The sequence below is a fragment of the Zonotrichia leucophrys genome, chromosome 1 (genome assembly GCF_028769735.1).
Source record: "Zonotrichia leucophrys gambelii isolate GWCS_2022_RI chromosome 1, RI_Zleu_2.0, whole genome shotgun sequence".
NCBI lineage: Eukaryota > Metazoa > Chordata > Aves > Passeriformes > Passerellidae > Zonotrichia > Zonotrichia leucophrys.
The window spans coordinates 84030900-84049168 of NC_088169.1; the positions used below are offsets into that span (position 1 = coordinate 84030900).

The window sequence follows — 18269 nt, forward strand, 5'->3', positions numbered from 1 at the left end:
TATAGCTGCAGAAGGAGCTTGCCGGAGAGTACAGAAGTAGGAAGCAGAGAAGAGCCTTTCTTATCCGGAAACACTATTTGCAGACTGAAGGACTTCTGTGGAGCAAGAGAATACAAAAAAAACCCACAAACAAACAAACAAACCACAAAAAAACAACAACAACAACAAAAACACCCCAACCCCAGCAAACCCCTGTGGGCACAAGAAAAGAAGGACAGAGAGGTGGGTGACACCCGCGGCGAAAGCGGCTGTTTGTTTCTCCATCGCACGCGTGCTCGGGCTGCAGGCAGCGCCGGCCAGGCGCCGCCACGCTGTGACCACGCGGGCTCGCTCCCGGCTGAGCCCCCAGGACGAGCGGGGTCTCCGCCGCCAGCCGAGCGCCCGGGGCGGCGGGCAGGGCGCGTTTCCAGAGGCGGGAAAGACGATTTTCCAGCGGCGGGAAAGGCGCTGCTCCCCCGGCCAGCCCGCTCCGGCCCGGCCAGCGCGCCCGCTTTACGGCACAGCCGTTCCGACCTCCCCGTCCGCGCTTTGCGGCTGCGTGGCGGTGGGTGGGGGGCGGGGAAGATGTCTGAGCGGGGAGAAGCCCCGGCGGCGGCGGCACCGGCGGGAGAGATGCCGGCGAAGAAGCAGAAGCTGAGCAGCGACGAGAACAGTAACCCCGGGGACCTGTCCGGCGACGAGAACGTGAGGCCGGGCGAGGGGGAGGCGGCACGGGTGGGGGGCTGGTGCGGCGGGAGCGCGCGCGCGCGCGGCGGGCGCGGGGCCTCGCGCCGGGGGCGGGCGGGAGCGCGGAGGGAGGAGGGGCCGCCCCCCCCCTCCGGCCCCGCTGTGAGGGGACATCGGCCACCGGGACCCCTCGGGTGTATCCCGGACGGGAGCGGGGCAGGGGGAGAAGGGGTCTCAGCCCGCCCGTCTCGGCTCGGTGGCCGCCCCTCGGGGCCGCCGGAGGGAGGCCCCCGTGGGAGAGACCGGGGAGGGTCTGGGGGAGAGACTCCCGCTTTGCCTCCACGTGGGTGAAGGTGGATTTGAGGCCCAGACTGCGAGCGGGCTCTGTCTCGAACTCTGCTTCAAGCCATCAGACTTTTTTTTTTTTTTTATTTTCCCTGTAAACCAGCAGCATTTTCCGTCTTTCTTGCAGTTTTGCATTGTGTGTCTTCACTGTCACGTTGTAGAGTAACATGAAGCATAAGTTTATGTGTGCAGCTTTTGGTGAATGAGGAGTAGGAGATGGTGCTCGTAAACTACTCCCGGCAGAAGGCAGCAGGGATGGGGTCTGTAGTCTCTAAGTTAGGTGAAATTCTAGTGCTCAGAGCAAAGGTAATGTGATTGATGTAGAATAACTTTATATCTGAAAGGTAAACTTAACCTAAGGTACTAAGAAGTCACTTTATGTAGATGCTGGTGTGGAGAGAGTTGTGCAGTTACGGTGTGTGTATTTTGTAGTGTGTGGAAGTTTTTTTTTCTGCACTTTTTCAGCAAGTGAGGGATCTGGACCACATTCTCCACAACCTTTGGAAGTGGTGCTTGTGAGGTGACAGGCAGGTTTGAGATGTTCCACACTGCTGCTCTTTGGGTTTTTTTAGTAGCTTAGCAGCATTCGTAGATCCAAGTGTAATTTGGTGACAGACATTCAGGCTTAATTTGTTGTCAGTCTTAGGCTATCACTGAGCGTGGAATAGGTTGCCCCATCCCTGGAGATGTTTAAGGCCGGGCTGGATGTGGCTCTACACAGCTTGCTCTAGTGAAAGGTGTCCTTGCCCATGGCAGTGGGTTGCACTAGATCTTTAAGGTCCCTTCCAACACAAACCACTCTGATGATACAATTCTCTGATTCTCTGTGGGTTACCTCAATGGTGAAGGGATTCCTTTTTCAAGAGTCTGTTACTGGACTCCACTACTCCTGCAAGATGGGGGGTTCTGTTTAAAAGTTGACATAGTGGTGTTGATTTGGAGAAGGGGTGTGTTTTGCTCTGCAGGTGTCCTGTGTGCAGGTTTGTTGGTTATGTGGTAGTTGCAGATACCTGGTATAGTTCACCACACCAGCTGCCTGGTGTTCTCACGTGGGCAGTATCTGTCTAGTCCAGAGAAAACTTCAGTCTTGTCAAGTATTGAAGTTCTGGCAAATGTGCTTGGGAGATGAGAATTTGGCAAACTCTGAAATTTTCTTAGGGTAAAGGAGAAGAAACAGGAAAACTTAAAACTGTAAAATTGATTGTGAATATTAGTGGAGGGTTGGCTCTTTTAGGGGTCCAATGTGAAGAAAATGATTCCAGATATGGGCAGTACACTGGGCTTGTGTGGCATCTTTCCTCCTTTTTGTCCTCTGAATGTCCTGTCTTTCAGAGTTGTTGGGCAAACAAAGACTAGTACACCTCTTCAGGCTTCTGATAATAGAAACATGAAACTGGGACAAAGAATGAATGTTTGGTGGGAAGCAGTGTATTAATGTTTACAGTTGACCTCATTCCTTATTCCTAGTGCAGTTTCTAATGCAGCTTCGTGAATCCCCTGCAGTGACAGGCTGTTGTCTGCCTCTGTCTTCCTTAATTCAGTTATAGAATTTACTTGGCCTGGGATGAGTTGTTTTCCCTCCACAAGTGTGATGGAAAGTGAATGGACTATCTTGCCAGAAAAAATGGGAAAAGTTGATTTTTAACAAGCTGAACGTGCTCATACAGAAGCACAGAGCTGGCAGTTACAATGCAGGTGAAGTGCTCTGTGATGGGTGGTGCAGGGAGGTGTCCTTTTAACCAGTGCCCTGCAGTCAGACCACACAGGAATTTGAAGTTTCTGCTGATTGTCCAAAGCTGATTTAAAATCTCAGCGGCTGGACAGAGTGTTTTGTGTATCCCTTTTTTTTTCAATTTTCCCCATTCTTATCTTATGCTAATGGTTAGAGGGCCAGTTGAATTAGTTAGCTGATCAGAATTTAGCTTTTAGTGGAAACAAGTAAATGTCTGTGGAAAAGAGTAGGAGGGAGAGGAGGGACTTTGTCTTCTGGTGTTGATGCTGAACCGTGCTGTGAGTACAGAAGCCTCAGAATGGCTCGGTTCTTGGTAAGGTCAAGCCTGATGTTTTTACACAAGCAACTCTTCTTCATTACTTCAGAAAGACTCATTTCATCTGGATCAAAGATGTTTTCTAGGGGAAGCAGCTGCTTTATCTCTAGACATTTTCTTGAGAGCAGCTACCAGTATTCTGAAGAAACATCATTAGATCACAGTTCATATCTCTCCCTCTTGGATTAGTCCTCATGTGATTCATGTTCTGTTTCTAGAGAAGAATGCTACTATGCTGGCATTAGATTAAAATGCATGAATCTAAATAACACCAAGTCCTGGGAGATCTGTTCTTATGAATGACAAGAAGAAGTGAAAAGGCCAAGTGCTGCAAGATCAGTTGAATGTATGCAGCAGTTATGATCTCTTTGTGACATTCTGTGTGATTCTGAATGTTTTCAGGATGATGCTGTCAGCATTGAGAGCGGTACTAACACCGAGCGCCCTGATACGCCAACAAACACTCCTAATGCACCAGGAAGAAAAAGCTGGGGGAAAGGAAAATGGAAGTCGAAGAAGTGCAAATATTCCTTCAAATGTGTAAATAGCCTCAAGGTAGGTATGCATGGGCTTCAGGGAATGCTGGGCATCACTTACTGGCAGCAATGTTAATGTTGGCTGTGAGACAGCCTCAAGCTAGATACTTTTAAATATCTGGAAGCAATTATGTTTCCTGCTGATTTGAAGCAGTTACCTTTCTTGCTTGGAATAGCCGAAGTTTTCAAGAAAAAGGATACTGAGAAATAGGAAATAGTAGATAGTGCTGCAGTTAACCTTGTTTTTGTAGTTTGCAAAGTTCTGTGCAATGCTATGATTATGTATTTCATTGAAGCTGTAGATGCTAGTGAAATATAAGAAGTTGGATAAACAAATTGAACTAAAACAAAACCTGTGACAACTCCATGCAAAGCACAGAACCTGCTCAGATTTCTCTATGTGTTGAAAAAAACGCAGAACAAATCCACCCAACAGTCTTAGAGTAGCTTTTTCCTCACACTTAACCAGAACAGGTATTTTCTATCCTCTGGCAATATCATAACTACTGTGTAGTGCAATTTGGTTAATTTATTGTGAGTGTTGGGGTCATGTGTTCGCACCTGATTCAGGCAGTATGTGTCTTCCCATGTAACACCTGGTGGTTTTAAGAGACGTGGATTCATGGTCTTTACTCCTTGTTCTGCTCTTTTAGCATAGTGCTGTTTTCCTCTGCACTGGTGACAGACTGCGGTGAACTGAAGAAGTTTTCTTATCCATGACTATTTTACTCTGTCAGGATGTTCTTCTTTTGCTCATTCCTCTGCTTCGTGTGGGATATTTATGTGGCAAGATGGGAGTTATGGCAAGCTCTGTGAGGATCTGTGTAGCTCAGCAGTGGATATTTTCTGCAGAATTGCTCTAAGAGTATTTTTTCATTCTCCCTATGCTTAACTGTGGAGCTGTGCTGATGTGGCTCCGTTTCTGAGCTTTGTCTTCAGGCTGCTGTAGTGAGACACTGGGGTACCTGAGTGGGAGGGGATAAAAGGTTTGGAGCATGGAAACCTTCTAAATGAGCTTTGCCACTGGAGAAATTGCGATACGAAGTTACGCTGACAAAGGTATCTGGGAAACAAATTGATCTTATTGTGTTCTTGAAGTAAAAGATTGCCTCCATGCCTTTGAGGGTGTAGGAGGCAGGGAAGTTGTTTCATTCCACCAAAGTAGGCAGCAGTTCCTGTGAGTCGCCCCCGCGGATGGTGCTATTTGCAGCTTCAAGTCATACTTCAAACGCAGACACAGGCCTTTGGACACCCAAACTTTTAACAGGTTCTGAGCTTTGTTACTCATGCTTGTTTTCTGTCTGCAGACAAAAAGGGTTGCTACTTTCCAAGTGTCTTCTGGGAAAACAAAACATTCCCTCACCCCACTGTCAATCCGGACCCTACTGCAGGGTGATCCAAAAGACCAAGCTATGAAACTAAGCAATCCCTGACTTCCTTGGATTTGGATCAGGGCTGGGAACAGATTCCTGTGCAAGTGGAATCAAGCTGTGAGGGAGTAAATGTAGCATTTCAATTAAGTGGGGTATTATTATTAGCTTTTTTCCCCTGTTTCTCTTTGGTCAGAAATTAATGGTAATAATAAGAGATGTGCATGTTAAGATGAAGACTAGGTAGCAGCCAAATTTGTTTTTTTACTTCATGACTGAGGAAGCCTCTCTTCCTTCTCCTGCTCTTCCATACTAACTTTGCAGAGACTCTGGAGAAAACTCTAATGATTGAATGTTGTATGTGGGTTTAGAAAGACACTTCTGACTCTTTGAGTACCATATCATATATCCCCTAGTTTATATGATTTTGAACTGTGCTGTAAGATGCAGGTATTGAAGTTAATGAAGGGTCAACATGATTCAAGGATTCTTTAGAGGTGTATAAATTACATGTTTTTCCACTTTTGTACTTTTGGTTTTCCCATCTTATTTTATTTTTTAGTTTTTTCCTTTGGGAAACAAATATGGCCATTACTGTCTGCTTTGAGTGTTAAATGGTTATGACTCAGCCTGAAAAACTCAGTGCTTGCTAAATATGTGTTTTAAACACTACTTTGGGAGTTATTTTGGGTGAAATTTAAGCATCAGGAAAACAAAAATAATGGAGAAAAAATGGAAAATCTTGGAAAATGTCAGGAAATAAAAAAATGCCTTTTTTCTTTATGAAGTACTAAGTTACTTGTAAAATGTACTGAGAAATCTTTGCTTTCTGTGGACTGAATGGAAATAGGGTTTATAAATGAGCATATACAGCTAACAGCTAGCACAGTTGCACATCCTCATATATCCATCTATATCTTGCTGATAGATGATTTGGCAGAAAACTGTGTATATTTTGCTTTGTTGTGCCCCCTTTAAAGCAATGCAATTATTTTCCCTACCCTTTACTTCTGCTTAGGGTGTGTGCTTAAGTTCTAAGCAGCCTGGTGTTGTCTCAGCTTCTCCTTGCTGTCCCCTGAGCTGGGAACCAGTATGCAATGCCATGCAGAATTCTAGCTTGTTGGTGTGTAATGGAAACGAAATGTCACTACACCCACTGCCCACAATGGCTCACTTCCACTTCTGGGAACTGGAAATGCACGTGTGGGTTGTTGGTTCCCCACTGGCAGTGTGGGTGACACAGATTAAAAGGCATTCATGCAGGGGATTATTTTTGCCATCGTAATGACTTCGCTGCTTTCTGTCTAAAACCAGGTGTGATCTTACTCTTTGATTGAACCCAAGTTGGTGTTGAGTGAGTAAGGCTGGAATTCATTATTGATTGTTTATTTATTTGCTTTTGTAGCAATAGGTCTGTTTTCTTCTCTGCCTTCTTCCTCTAGTGCATGAAGAACCTGGGTACTTTGGGTTTCGTGCCCTTTATTCATAGCAGGGACAAGATGGCATTTCACAATTTCACTTCTGGACGGGTATCTGGGTCACTTCTGTCGGTACAAACCAGTGTCACATTTGTGTCACATACTTGGCATCTGAGTATAACCATCGTGTACGGCACCTAGAATACAATGTTTTGGAAAATCTCCTTCATTGTTTAGCACTTGGGACAAAAATTAGAGCAGACAAGTATTTTCAAAATAGCTATGTGCTGTCTCTGACCACTGGGGATGTTAGGAGTTTAAATAGGAGCAGAGCTGCTGCAGATACCCTGGTATCTTCCTGCAGGAGCCTCTGCCTGGCTGCTTCATCCATCAAACACCAGCAAAACTGCAATATGTACGGTCAGGCTCCTGGAGATTGTAGCACTTGGTGTGAGAAATGTAGTGTGGGTGAAGTAAGTAGACTAAAGACCTTTGTCTTGCAGAGTAATTTTTTCCAGGGAAATAGGTTTTCTTTGAAAAAGCTTGCAAAATACTTTAGGTATGTACTCAAGTATAAAAATATGGAAACAGTGTAGCACTCTGTTATATATCTCTACTTATCACCTTTGTCTGGGTCCTGCCTAGAAAATCAGAAACTTACTGCAGCATATGCTGGAAAAATATCCTGTCTTGAGGGTGAAAAACATACGGCTTTTCACTTTCCATGTTTTGTTAAATTTATCAGAAACAGGGCACATAACAGAGAGGAAGGTTGTTCCAGAAAAACAAATGCAAAACCTGCTAATATATCTCTGTAATAAAGCAGTGGGAGCCCATGCATTTTACCTGTATTATCTTCATGTGATATGTCAGAAGCACTCACTGTTCAGCAGCAGGAACTCCTTCAGGCAGGAATTTGAAACCAAGTTGTTATTATTAGTGGAAAAACTTTATTAAGCATTTTCAGTTTGATTTCTCAGCCATTCTCTTCAAACAAGAAATAAATACACTTAAAATTTTAGGCTACCAAGTAAAATTAATAAATTTCTTGCTAAAAAGTAAAATTAATAAATGTATTGCACACAAAAAAATCGTGGCCATGTGTATGCAATATTATGGCTTTCCTCATTATTTATTTCTATTTCAACTGTAATACTTTGCAGATACTGAATTCCTGCTTTTTCCTTCTGTCCTGGGGTTACTAAGAACCCTGCTACTTTTCCCTTTCTTAATATCCTATATCCCTCATCTCATGAAGCCATTAGTTTGTGCTTTTGTGTTATGATGGGTAATACTTTGAGTTAAGCTTTGAACAATTCTTTTTAATCTGTATTGAGCTTTGGAAGTTGTTATCTCTCTTAAGAATTGCAGGAGGGCCTTAATCTCTGAAAGATTTTCTGCTTTCTCTTTCTAGCTCTTCTAGTTACTTCTGTTAATAACAGATACTGCCTTTGTCAGTAAATAATGCTATTTAAAATTTTTCCACACTTCCTTTCCTTTTCTTTTACTAAGGAGTGTTAGACTCCCTACTCACACCCCCTCCTCGAATTTATTCTTTGGTTTTGGATAGGCCAGAGCTGCCAGGGCTGGTACTTCTGGTGTTGTCTCTGAAGTGCTGCCATTTGAAGGCTGCTGAACAGCCATCATGAGACACTTCCTTCCTGCCTGCGCTGTCCCAGACAGTCCCCTGTGGGGAGGCACTTTAATGAACATTATTCTTGCTGAAAACATCCTGTCAGGACAGGCCAAAATACTGTTATCAATTATTAACAAGCACCACCATATTCATCACAATTCATAAACATACCTCCTTTTTTTTTTCTCTCAAACTGATGTAAGTTGTATAAAAATAATACTTGGCATTTCTCTGGTAACTGTTTGTAAAACATCTGAAAACATTTTGTAGACATGAACTTTGTAGCAGTATTGTGACACACTGGAGAGAGTTCCTTGTGTCTGTGACAAAGTTACAAGACCTAACTGTAATGTAATAGTGAAATGTGGCTGTTTTCCATCCTTATACCAATATAATTCTTCTCTCTCCTGGTAATTCTTCTCTGTGAAGTTGCAAATCCTTGTGTATAAGTAATTATGATAGAAAATGACCTTAGATGCAGAGGTTGCCTTACTGAAAATTGTAAACCAAAATACTAGAGCTGCAAATACAGCTTGGGAGTTCTGCCAGCTTCTAGGCATGACTGAGACAACAGTTTTTCCCATTTACTTTTTAAAAGGTTGGTAGAGAAGGAAAAGGGAGGGGTGTGTTTGTCAGAATATTCCTTTAACCTCCCTTTAAGATGGCCAAGTTAAAGTGTGGTGTTACAAAACTATGACTGTTAACTGTTCACTGTCTAAAATTGTACTGGCTGTGAACCCATTAGTTTGAGGAGGGAAAATTGTCAATGAAACTGTTGAATTTCACAGCAATGATATGCTTGTGGGTTTTGTTGGGTTTTTAATCTCTAAACTTACTTTACACATATAGGAGGACCATGGCCAGCCTCTGTTTGGAGTCCAGTTTAACTGGCACAGTAAAGAAGGTGATCCTCTTGTTTTTGCCACTGTAGGCAGCAACAGAGTGAGTAATCTGTTTTTCATCATACGCCCTTCTGTGTGGTTCTGCATGCATTCCTGTTTCCAAGCAATCCCTTTACCTGTGTTTGGTATGGACATGCAATACTTAATATAAACAGATGCATTTCTAAGATCTGTAGCATCTGTTATCTGGGAGAGCTGCATCCTTTGGATTGTTCCATGAAGTCATGTTAGCTGTTTGGTAATTAACCTATGGAATAAAGAGAAAAGTCTTACGGAAGTATGCATATGGGATAAGGAAGAGAGGTGCTTAAATGTATCTTCTCAATAAAATTACTCTTCATAAATATTCTTATCTAACAGTAATGTACTCATATATACAGGATGAGAACTGTCTGCAACAGCGGCTGGCTGATGCCAGCCAGCTCAGTAGCTAAATTCATGGCCTGTGTGGAGGGAATTTATAGACTTCCTCTGAACAATGTTTGATGTCATTTCAGTCTTGAAAATAACCCCTGAGAAGTGCATTTTATGCAAGTGTTGTGAATAAATAAGAAGTGTTTCATTTCTAGGTTTGTTCTGCCTGGCAAGTCACCAGAAACACTAAGTTTAAGCAAGGTATCAATGACTCATTACAAGAGCAAGTCACATTAGAGATAACTGCAGTAATTAATTCCAGCAAGGATTTATCTTATTAAGGCAATTCAAATAATAGACTTCAATATCTGGGAAGGACAGCTGACAAGTCCTGGAATGGTGCTTTAATGAAGCTGCTGTGGGCATTCTTTTATCAAACCATTTCCACATGGTAAACAAATGGATGATGGATGAAATCTAAACCATAGAGGCACTCTACCTCTCCCCATCAGGCAGTCAATAGATGGGTGCCTGTGATTTCCTTTTGAAATGATACAACTAAGCAGCAGTCTCTCCCACTTCTTATTTTTGGTTTTTTTTTTTTCTCCAGGTTACTTTATATGAATGTCATTCCCAAGGAGAAATCCGTCTGTTGCAGTCTTATGTGGATGCTGATGTATCCTTTTAAGTTAAATACCCATGTGTTTGCTTCTTCTTTATGAAAAATCAAGAGGCTTTGGAGGAAAAAACATGAAAATATTTTGTCTGTGATTTAATACTTTGCTCATGTGGTGCATTCTTTATGTTAGGTCCAAGTCTTGCCTCTTTCCCACATCCTAGAATCCCTCCTATTGAAAAAATGTTAAAAATGCAGACTCAGGGACCAGACTGTATGAAAATATTTGAAAACTGATTCTCCATCAGTTTAATCTTCCCAACACTAATATTTGTATAATGTTTCCCTGCTTTACAGTGTTTCCCTGTGAATTAAAACTGGCATTAAAGCATAAGAATTGTGTTTCATGCTCTGAAGTGTTAATAATTTGTGTTGATCGTTTGCAGTACAAAAGTCATTAACTTGTGAACTTGGTCATGATTCATTATTCCCAATCAAAGGTGATGCTATGAAAGAGAAGGTGTTCCTTTTATGTTATGGAACAGAAGTGAGGAAATCAACATCTGTGGAAAAGGTGATGTTGTTGGTATTTACAGGTGTACAACTGAATGCATGTTTTTTTCTTATTGGATCCAGCAGAGACTCCTGGGCACTTAGATAAAATAGCTACAGGTTTGTTTAAAATAAAATGTTGTTTAAAAAAAAAAAATCTCCTGTTTGTTCTGTGATCCTTAACTTGAGGCATTGTAGGCAGATGAAAATTTCTATACCTGTGCATGGACATATGATAGCAATACAAGCCATCCTCTTCTGGCTGTGGCAGGATCCAGGGGTATTATTAGGATAATTAATCCCATTACAATGCAGTGCATAAAGGTGAGTGTTCACAACTTTAAGATACAGCTTGTGTTTTAGTAAGGTATGACACTTTTTTCTTCTAAGTACATGTAAGCATGAGGAGAAATGGTAACTTGGTCTCTGAATTCTATCCCAGCACTACGTGGGCCATGGAAATGCAATCAATGAATTGAAATTCCATCCAAGAGATCCAAATCTTCTTTTATCTGTAAGCAAAGGTGAGGCAAAACCTCTGTTCTTTTTTGTGTAAATGGGGATACTTTGGATTGGAGTTGCCAAAAACCTTCATGAATTTTTTTTTTATGAATGGCACTGAACAAGTTCACTTTGAAAGTTGAGAGCAAATCATGCTTTTACATGGCTATATATTTTATACTTACTAAATCCATGGCCTACAACCATAACTCCAGCTATGGTGCAAAGGGATTGTGAATAGTGCTGCTTTTTAGGAAAGAAGAATCCTGAGCCTTGGGTTTGCTCTTTGCTTTCTGACAGTTAATTCAAGTTTTTTCAGTTGTTGAATCACGTTGCCATCTAGTGGGGACCTCTTAACGTTGCAGACAGCATTCACCATCCTGTTCATGGGGAAAAGCTTGGATTGTCTGTTGCTTGGGAACTTTAATTGGACTCTGTGTAAAAAGCATTTTAGTAAAGGAAGTTTTTGGTGTAGTGTCTTATGGGCTTGTCCAGAAAATTCTAACAGTTAAAACTTCCTGATCTTGACTGTTCTGTTAAGTAAGGGAATGATCTGCCACAAGGAGGTAGCCTTCAGGAATTTTTGAGCTGGAAACATTCACTTAAGGGGACTTTTGACTTTAGTATATTTGAACTTACTGATGAAGCTGCATGAGAACAGGAGTTGGGAAGCTCTCTCATGCTTGTAATGGTCAATGTGGTGCTGTGGGTCTGTAAACATCCACTTGCTGTGTATTTTTTTAGGTTCTCTTTGTAATAATGTTTTGACATCAGCCATAGTACTAAAAGTTTTAATGTGCAATCTCTGGACCAGGTGCTATTGCTGAGAAGGCACAAGGCAGGAGAATATTTGGGCTGTTAGAACTGCTTGGCTGAGAGATTATTAAAAAGGGAGGAAAACATTTGGGACTGCGTGGCCACCTGTTTCCCTTCCGGGATTTTGGGTGTTGCTGTAATTCAATGCAATGTACTTGTGGAATCCAACAGGGAAATACTCTAGAGGTTCCCATTTCCAAATGGGAGATACACTAGAGGTTCTTCATTAGAAATTGTTAAAACTTTCTTCAAGTAAGTGGATTAGTCTAATTTGACTTTAGACTACATATTATTTATGTAAACAGCTTTTCTCTCTCTTACTGTCTGTGGTCCACCAAGAATAATGTCCTAAAAGTTATAGGATGGAAAATCACAACTTTTCTGAAAGTTGATTAGAATGGCAGAAAGGAATTCTAGCATTTTTTGATACATAAAATTGTTCTTATGACTGACTAAGAGCATGTTTGTCAGATCAGACTTTCCTTTGCTTTTTGGATGATCTAAAGATCCAAGTGTTTTTTTGCTAGAAACTTTCCCTAGGGAAGGGGGTGGGCACATTTTTTCAATTACAGGATTACTTTTAACAGCAAGTTAGTTATAATAGCAATTTCAGTTAATGCAGTTCTTTTGTTTCTAACAAAAAAAGAAGAATTAAGTGCATTTTTGATGTTGACCTAAACACCTGTTACTCAAAGTGATTAAGCTGAAATATATTATTCAAATGTGCATATAAAAAGCAGCATGTAATTCTATTTGTTCTTTATAGATCATGCATTGAGACTGTGGAACATCCAGACAGACACGCTGGTTGCAATATTTGGAGGAGTAGAAGGGCACAGGGATGAGGTGTTAAGTGCAGTAAGTGGAAGACTGTGGGGCAGTGATTTAGATTTAAAAAGGGTAGTAAGCAACTTCCTATCCTTTTGGGCACTGTTTACTTTAAAATAACCACCTGGAAGTGCATAAATACTGTTTTAAGGGGATAGACAGCTTTAAATGTCAGGTGGTTTGATTGATGTGGCCACCTCTTATAGACAGGATCTGTGTGTTTCAGTAGCTGGTTTACTCACAGTGCAGCCTAGAAGTGAGCAAAATAGGGCTCAGTGGGGCTAGAAAGAGTAAAAACATTTCATGATGGTCCCACTTTTGAAGGTCTTGAGTTCTCATCAAGTCAAAGCAGCATAAGCAAATAAACCTGGAGAGACATGGTGCTGAAGGAAAGAAGTTGTTTGAGTTAAATTGCTTTTCAGTGGCTGTGAACAGACACTGGTACCCAGCAAACATCAACTAGAATAGTTAACTTTTAATATGCTGTTCTTAAGAACTCTTTCCATTCCTGTTATCTGACCTGTTGTGAAAGGTGAGGGGTGCATCTGGAGGAAACCTGACACTGTATTGATCACCCATGTTGTAGCCCTGGAATTCTGCCAAAGTTGCTCCTAGGGAACTTAGTGAAGGAGGAGAACTAGCTGTAGATTCACTCTCAGTGCTGTTGAATGTGTCTCTCTTTCTTGAGAGAGACTAAATATAATAATTAAGATGCTGTGCTGCTTTGCAGTGAGCTGGATTACATTCTTAGTGGTTTTCTATTTGAAATATTCAGTTTTATTGCATGCTCTATGCATAAAATGCTGTTTTGATGGAAATGATGGAATAAAATCTGAGTTGATATAATGCAGCCTAGAGTGGGAATGTTCAAAATTATTTTATATACATAGGATTACGATCTTCTTGGTGAAAAAATCATGTCCTGTGGGATGGATCACTCTCTAAAACTCTGGAGAATTAATTCAAAGAGAATGATTAATGCTATCAAAGAGTCTTATGAGTACAACCCAAACAAAACCAACAGGTATGTAGTCTTCATCTCCTTGTCTGTCTTTACAACACATGAATACTCCTATCAACAGTCCAGGTTAATTCCTTTTCATGTTGGGAGTTTTTGGGTAGTGATGTGGATGCTGAATCTCACTAGATTGTGTGTCTTATTGTTGTTTGCTTCACTGGAATTTTATTGAATTCTGATTCAAAGTCCCAAAATTTTTTATTTTTAAATATCTCAATTATTTCTTATTTCCTAGACTAGAAAATATCTAAAATTATTATCTTAAGGCTTGTATTTCATGCATTTCAAGATGTCAGTATCTTTTCTTCATATCATCTCATCTCAAAATTTCTAGAAGGGAATCAAATCTGTGTAATTAAATGCATCAAATAATCTTATATTGAGTAGCTAATTATTGTGTATTATTTTACTTTGGGGTGGGGAAAAAACCATTCACATAGTAATAACTTTAATTTTCATCATTCTCTGGTTTGACCTCAGCTATGAGTAAATTTTCAAGTAAACATAACAATTAGATACATGATAGATAAATCCTTCTTTATGAAGTTCTTCAACTTTTTGATCTTAACTTCCAGTTAAACCATTGAGAGAATTGAAGAGTCTAAAACACAGTGAACATGTTCAGCAATGAGACTAGCTGTGAAAATACTCTGGCTTTTTTTGGTAATGTTACCAAATATTAAATGATGCTTTTTAGCGTGCTTTTTTTAAAATGATGATTTTTTTTTTTTTTAAGTGTGCATTTGTGTTTAACAATTTGGATGTTGCAGCAGCAGCATCAGGAAGACTGAGCTTTAATTAGTTCTTGAAGTATTTGGTGACAGGCATTGTATTCAGCATCTGAAGGAGTAGTTTTACTCAGCACTATCTCTGCACAGTCTTTTACATGAGAAACTAAGTTATTTCATTAGGAATGAGGATGAAAACAAGGACTGTTCTATTACTATTAAAAAGAAAAACAAGCTGCATACAAAATCTACTTTGTTATAAAACTGTTTAAAAGCTGGGCTTGTTCTTTTAACATTGAAATATGTTAAAACTGGTTATTAAAAATTACACTTGTGCTTCTGCATTTATTTTTCTGAACCTCACTTGGCAATTTTCTCCATAGGCCTTTTGTTTCCCAGAAAATTCACTTTCCTGACTTTTCTACAAGAGACATACATAGAAACTATGTTGACTGTGTACGGTGGCTGGGAGACCTAATTCTTTCCAAGGTAATGCTGCATTTTTCAGCTATGTTACATTTATTTGTTGGTCCTGAGGATCCTACACCTTAGAAATTTTATTAGCTTGTGGATCTTAGGTTAAATTACTATCTTGTGTCAAATGATTTTGTGGACTGTGCTGGGAATTTTGTCACCTGTTAGGATCTGTGGGTAAGCAGCTTATACTTAAAAAGCAAAATGTTACTACAGATGTACTCTGTTACAAATAAAGGGTTTCTGGCTTACCAGGATCTGCACAGAACATATGGAAAGGGAATCTCTAGATACTATTTTGGGATCCTGCTAAAGAGTAAGATGAGGAGTAACCATAATGGAGTAACTTTGATTTACGTGTTGTGTCCATTTGTAACATTGGCTTGCAGCTATTAAAGCAGGCAGTCCACCTGCCTTGATGCCAGCAATTGGTGAGTGCACCAACCTGTTGGTCAAAGGGATTGGGTAAACAATGCCCAAACCAATGTATGTTTAGGCTGCTTGTGAAATTGTGTTTGAGCCATCTGGGCTCTCCATCTGAAGCGGGTGAGGGAGGGCCCCTGCAGCCCCATTCCCCGGCAAAGCTGGGAGGGCATCGGGTTGCCAGCGATGGACAGTGACTGTTATTGGTGATGTGGCTGTGATCTAAGGGCAGAGGTGAGATTTTCAGTTCTGCTTTTCATAGTGTCATTGGGGAAGATGTGAGATGAAATGTTTGCTTCTAGTTGGACTGATTCTGCAGTATAAATTACAGGTGATTTTTCTTTTCTTTGTTTCACACCAGTCTTGTGAAAATGCCATTGTTTGCTGGAAGCCTGGCAAGATGGAAGATGATATTGATAAAATCAAGCCCAGTGAGTCAAATGTGACCATTCTTGGGAGATTTGACTACAGCCAGTGTGACATATGGTACATGAGATTTTCAATGGATTTCTGGCAAAAGGTATGTGTCTGACTTTGCTGTATTTGAAGGTGTGTAGCTTTTCATTGGTTACATGTTTATGGGTATAGGAAGGGTCTTGGTTCATGTGATATTTGAGAAACAGAATGGTTTGCTGTAAGGGACATTATATGAACCTGCAAATTAAATTATTATCTTGTATCAAATGATTTTGGGGAGTGTGCTGAGAATTTTGTCACCTGTCAGGATGTGTGGGTAAGCAGCTTATACTTAAAAAGCAAAATTCCTACTACAGCTGTACTCTGCTACAAGTGAAGAGCTCCAGATTTTTCATTCTGGGTTCTACCTGTGGGAAAAAACTCCATAAAAGAAATACTAATTATCCACCAGAAATAAGTTTCCTGATGTCTTCATCCCCTGTCTGCAGAGATTGTTCTACAGCCTTTTTGACTCCTCCAACAAACTTGTTAAGTCATTCATGTTTAAATGTTCACACACAATTTATCAGCCCTAGAGCCTTTATAAATGTCTGACTTTATTCTTTGAGGGAGTATTTTAAAACCTCTTTATCCTCTGCTTTCTTTTTAAGATGCTTGCTCTGGGCAATCAGGTTGGCAAACTTTATGTTTGGGATTTAGAAATAGAGGATCCACATAAAGCCAAGTGAGTACTTTATTTTGTTTTTGCTAAGACAGAGAGTTGGGGTCTTTTTCTTTTTTGTTTCCTGATTATAGAGAAATTCTTTACTGTACTACTTACTTTCCATTATAATTAGTAGGGAAATAAACATTGTGAGCCCCTCAAGGTTAATGTTTATTTTATCTCACTGATTTATAAATTATATTTTATTAATGTCAAGAGGTCCCAGTTGGATTGTGCTGCCTGCCATGCATAGATACAGTAAAAAGCAATTTATTTCTCACAGAGTTTTTGCTAATTGGGTGGAAATTTTGCAAAGCTATTAGGAGAAGATGTGCTGGAGTAAAAAAGGAGGGTGTGAAGGTGAGCTATGAGCACAGTGTGGAGAAAACACTGTGGCTTTCCACTTCCTCACTTGTGCTGCCAGGCAATTTCACAGCATGTCTCTTAGATACATATAGGTACGTATATATGTGTGTAAACATACAAATGCAAAAAAAGCCTGAACACAAAAAAAGGCCCCAAAGCCACTCCCAAAAAATGTTGTATATAAAATGGATATATACTGTATATATAAATACTTTATGCATTTTATTTTTATATACCCTATATGATATATTATACATATCTTTATATATTTATAGATATAATTCATGTAAATATGTATAAATGAATACATTAATGTATAAAGTTCCTGGTAGTGCAGCAGTCTTTAATCACATGATTCTGATTTTTCATTCTTAACCCTATGAAATAACACTGATTATGAAGTCCTAAATAATGTGATTCAATAAGCTTTCAGTCTTTGCTTCAATAAAAATTGGGTGGATGAGAACCAACTGTGGGTGCATAGGAAACTGCTGTCCCAAGTCCTCATCTGGAATACAAAAACACCGTGAAGGCCATAATCCTGTTGCCTTCAATTCCTCCTGGGTCACATAAATAAGGGATTACTGAAACTGTGCTCCATAATGTAGTAGGAAGATTTAACACTGCAGCTGAATATTTTCTTTGCTTTCTAGGTGTACAACTCTTACTCACCCTAAATGTGTTGCTGCCATCCGACAGACCAGTTTTAGCAGGGACAGCAGTATCCTTATAGCTGTGTGTGATGATGCCAGTATCTGGCGCTGGGACAGATTACGATAAAGTACTTTTTCTTAATTCATAGAAGAAAATATATTTTCAAATTATAATATAGTCTGTTAACATGCTAGTACAGTAGATGCATTTAGTGTAGACTCTCTTGAAGGTTCAGCAGGCTGGAGCTGGACTTAGTGATGTTTACATTCTCTGTATTGTTCTGCTTGAAATTGCTGCTTTTAATAAAAAGAAGTATTTTTGTAAAGTTTTCTGAATTGTCCATATTAATTATTTCCCACAAGAAGCTTTCACTTATGGCCTAGGAAATTTCTTTGTTAGAGTTAACACATGAATGTATGTCAACTTGCTAGAAGTTTTGTATATTTATGCTTGCAGTTGTATTTTGTGCCTTTCTTTATAAAACCTAATGAAGGTTTAATTCAGGGACAACACAAAGAAAATGCTACTCTTAAGAATATAATATAAACATTGTTAAACAATTCCTAAAAATACTTTGAACTCATTCTTTAAGTTAGTTGCAGATTGAAATTGATTTAATCTTTTGTAATCTCAAACTGGAATCTGCTTCTTGCCATATATGTTAATGACTAGTGGGGTAAAACCATTACTGACTTTGTTTTATGGATCACATTGTTCTTTTGATTTCTGTCTAGTTACTGCATTTATCTAAAAGCTAGTTTTTGGAAATATATTTTAATTGCCTCTATTGTCAGTATTCCCAAATAACCTCCTCAATGTTTTTACTTGCCTTAGGAATAATGAATTCTAAAATCAATCATATTTCATATAGGATTAAAATGTGTGTACAATTAATAAA

At 39.9% G+C, this 18269-nt stretch overlaps 1 protein-coding gene across 1 annotated transcript; it reads left to right on the forward strand.

Moving 5' to 3' along the window:
* The first annotated feature begins 299 nt into the window (after nt 1-299).
* On the forward strand, nt 300-17700 carry EED (embryonic ectoderm development). Its single transcript, XM_064720020.1, has 12 exons — nt 300-684; nt 3462-3614; nt 8869-8961; nt 9886-9951; nt 10642-10767; nt 10886-10967; nt 12527-12618; nt 13479-13612; nt 14718-14823; nt 15593-15751; nt 16299-16372; nt 17371-17700. Exons 1-12 carry the CDS (start codon nt 565-567, stop codon nt 17495-17497), a joined length of 1332 nt encoding a protein of 443 aa, XP_064576090.1. The 5' UTR covers nt 300-564; the 3' UTR covers nt 17498-17700.
* Nucleotides 17701-18269: the final 569 nt, after the last annotated feature.

Bases quoted from the DNA above. Each gene is read 5' to 3' on its own strand.
- EED (XM_064720020.1), top strand. From the start codon at position 565: ATGTCTGAGCGGGGAGAAGCCCCGGCGGCGGCGGCACCGGCGGGAGAG. The intron at 9,952-10,641 runs GTATCCTTTTAA...GAGGCATTGTAG, and splicing joins AGTCTTATGTGGATGCTGAT to GCAGATGAAAATTTCTATAC. The intron at 16,373-17,370 runs GTGAGTACTTTA...TTTGCTTTCTAG, and splicing joins GAGGATCCACATAAAGCCAA to GTGTACAACTCTTACTCACC.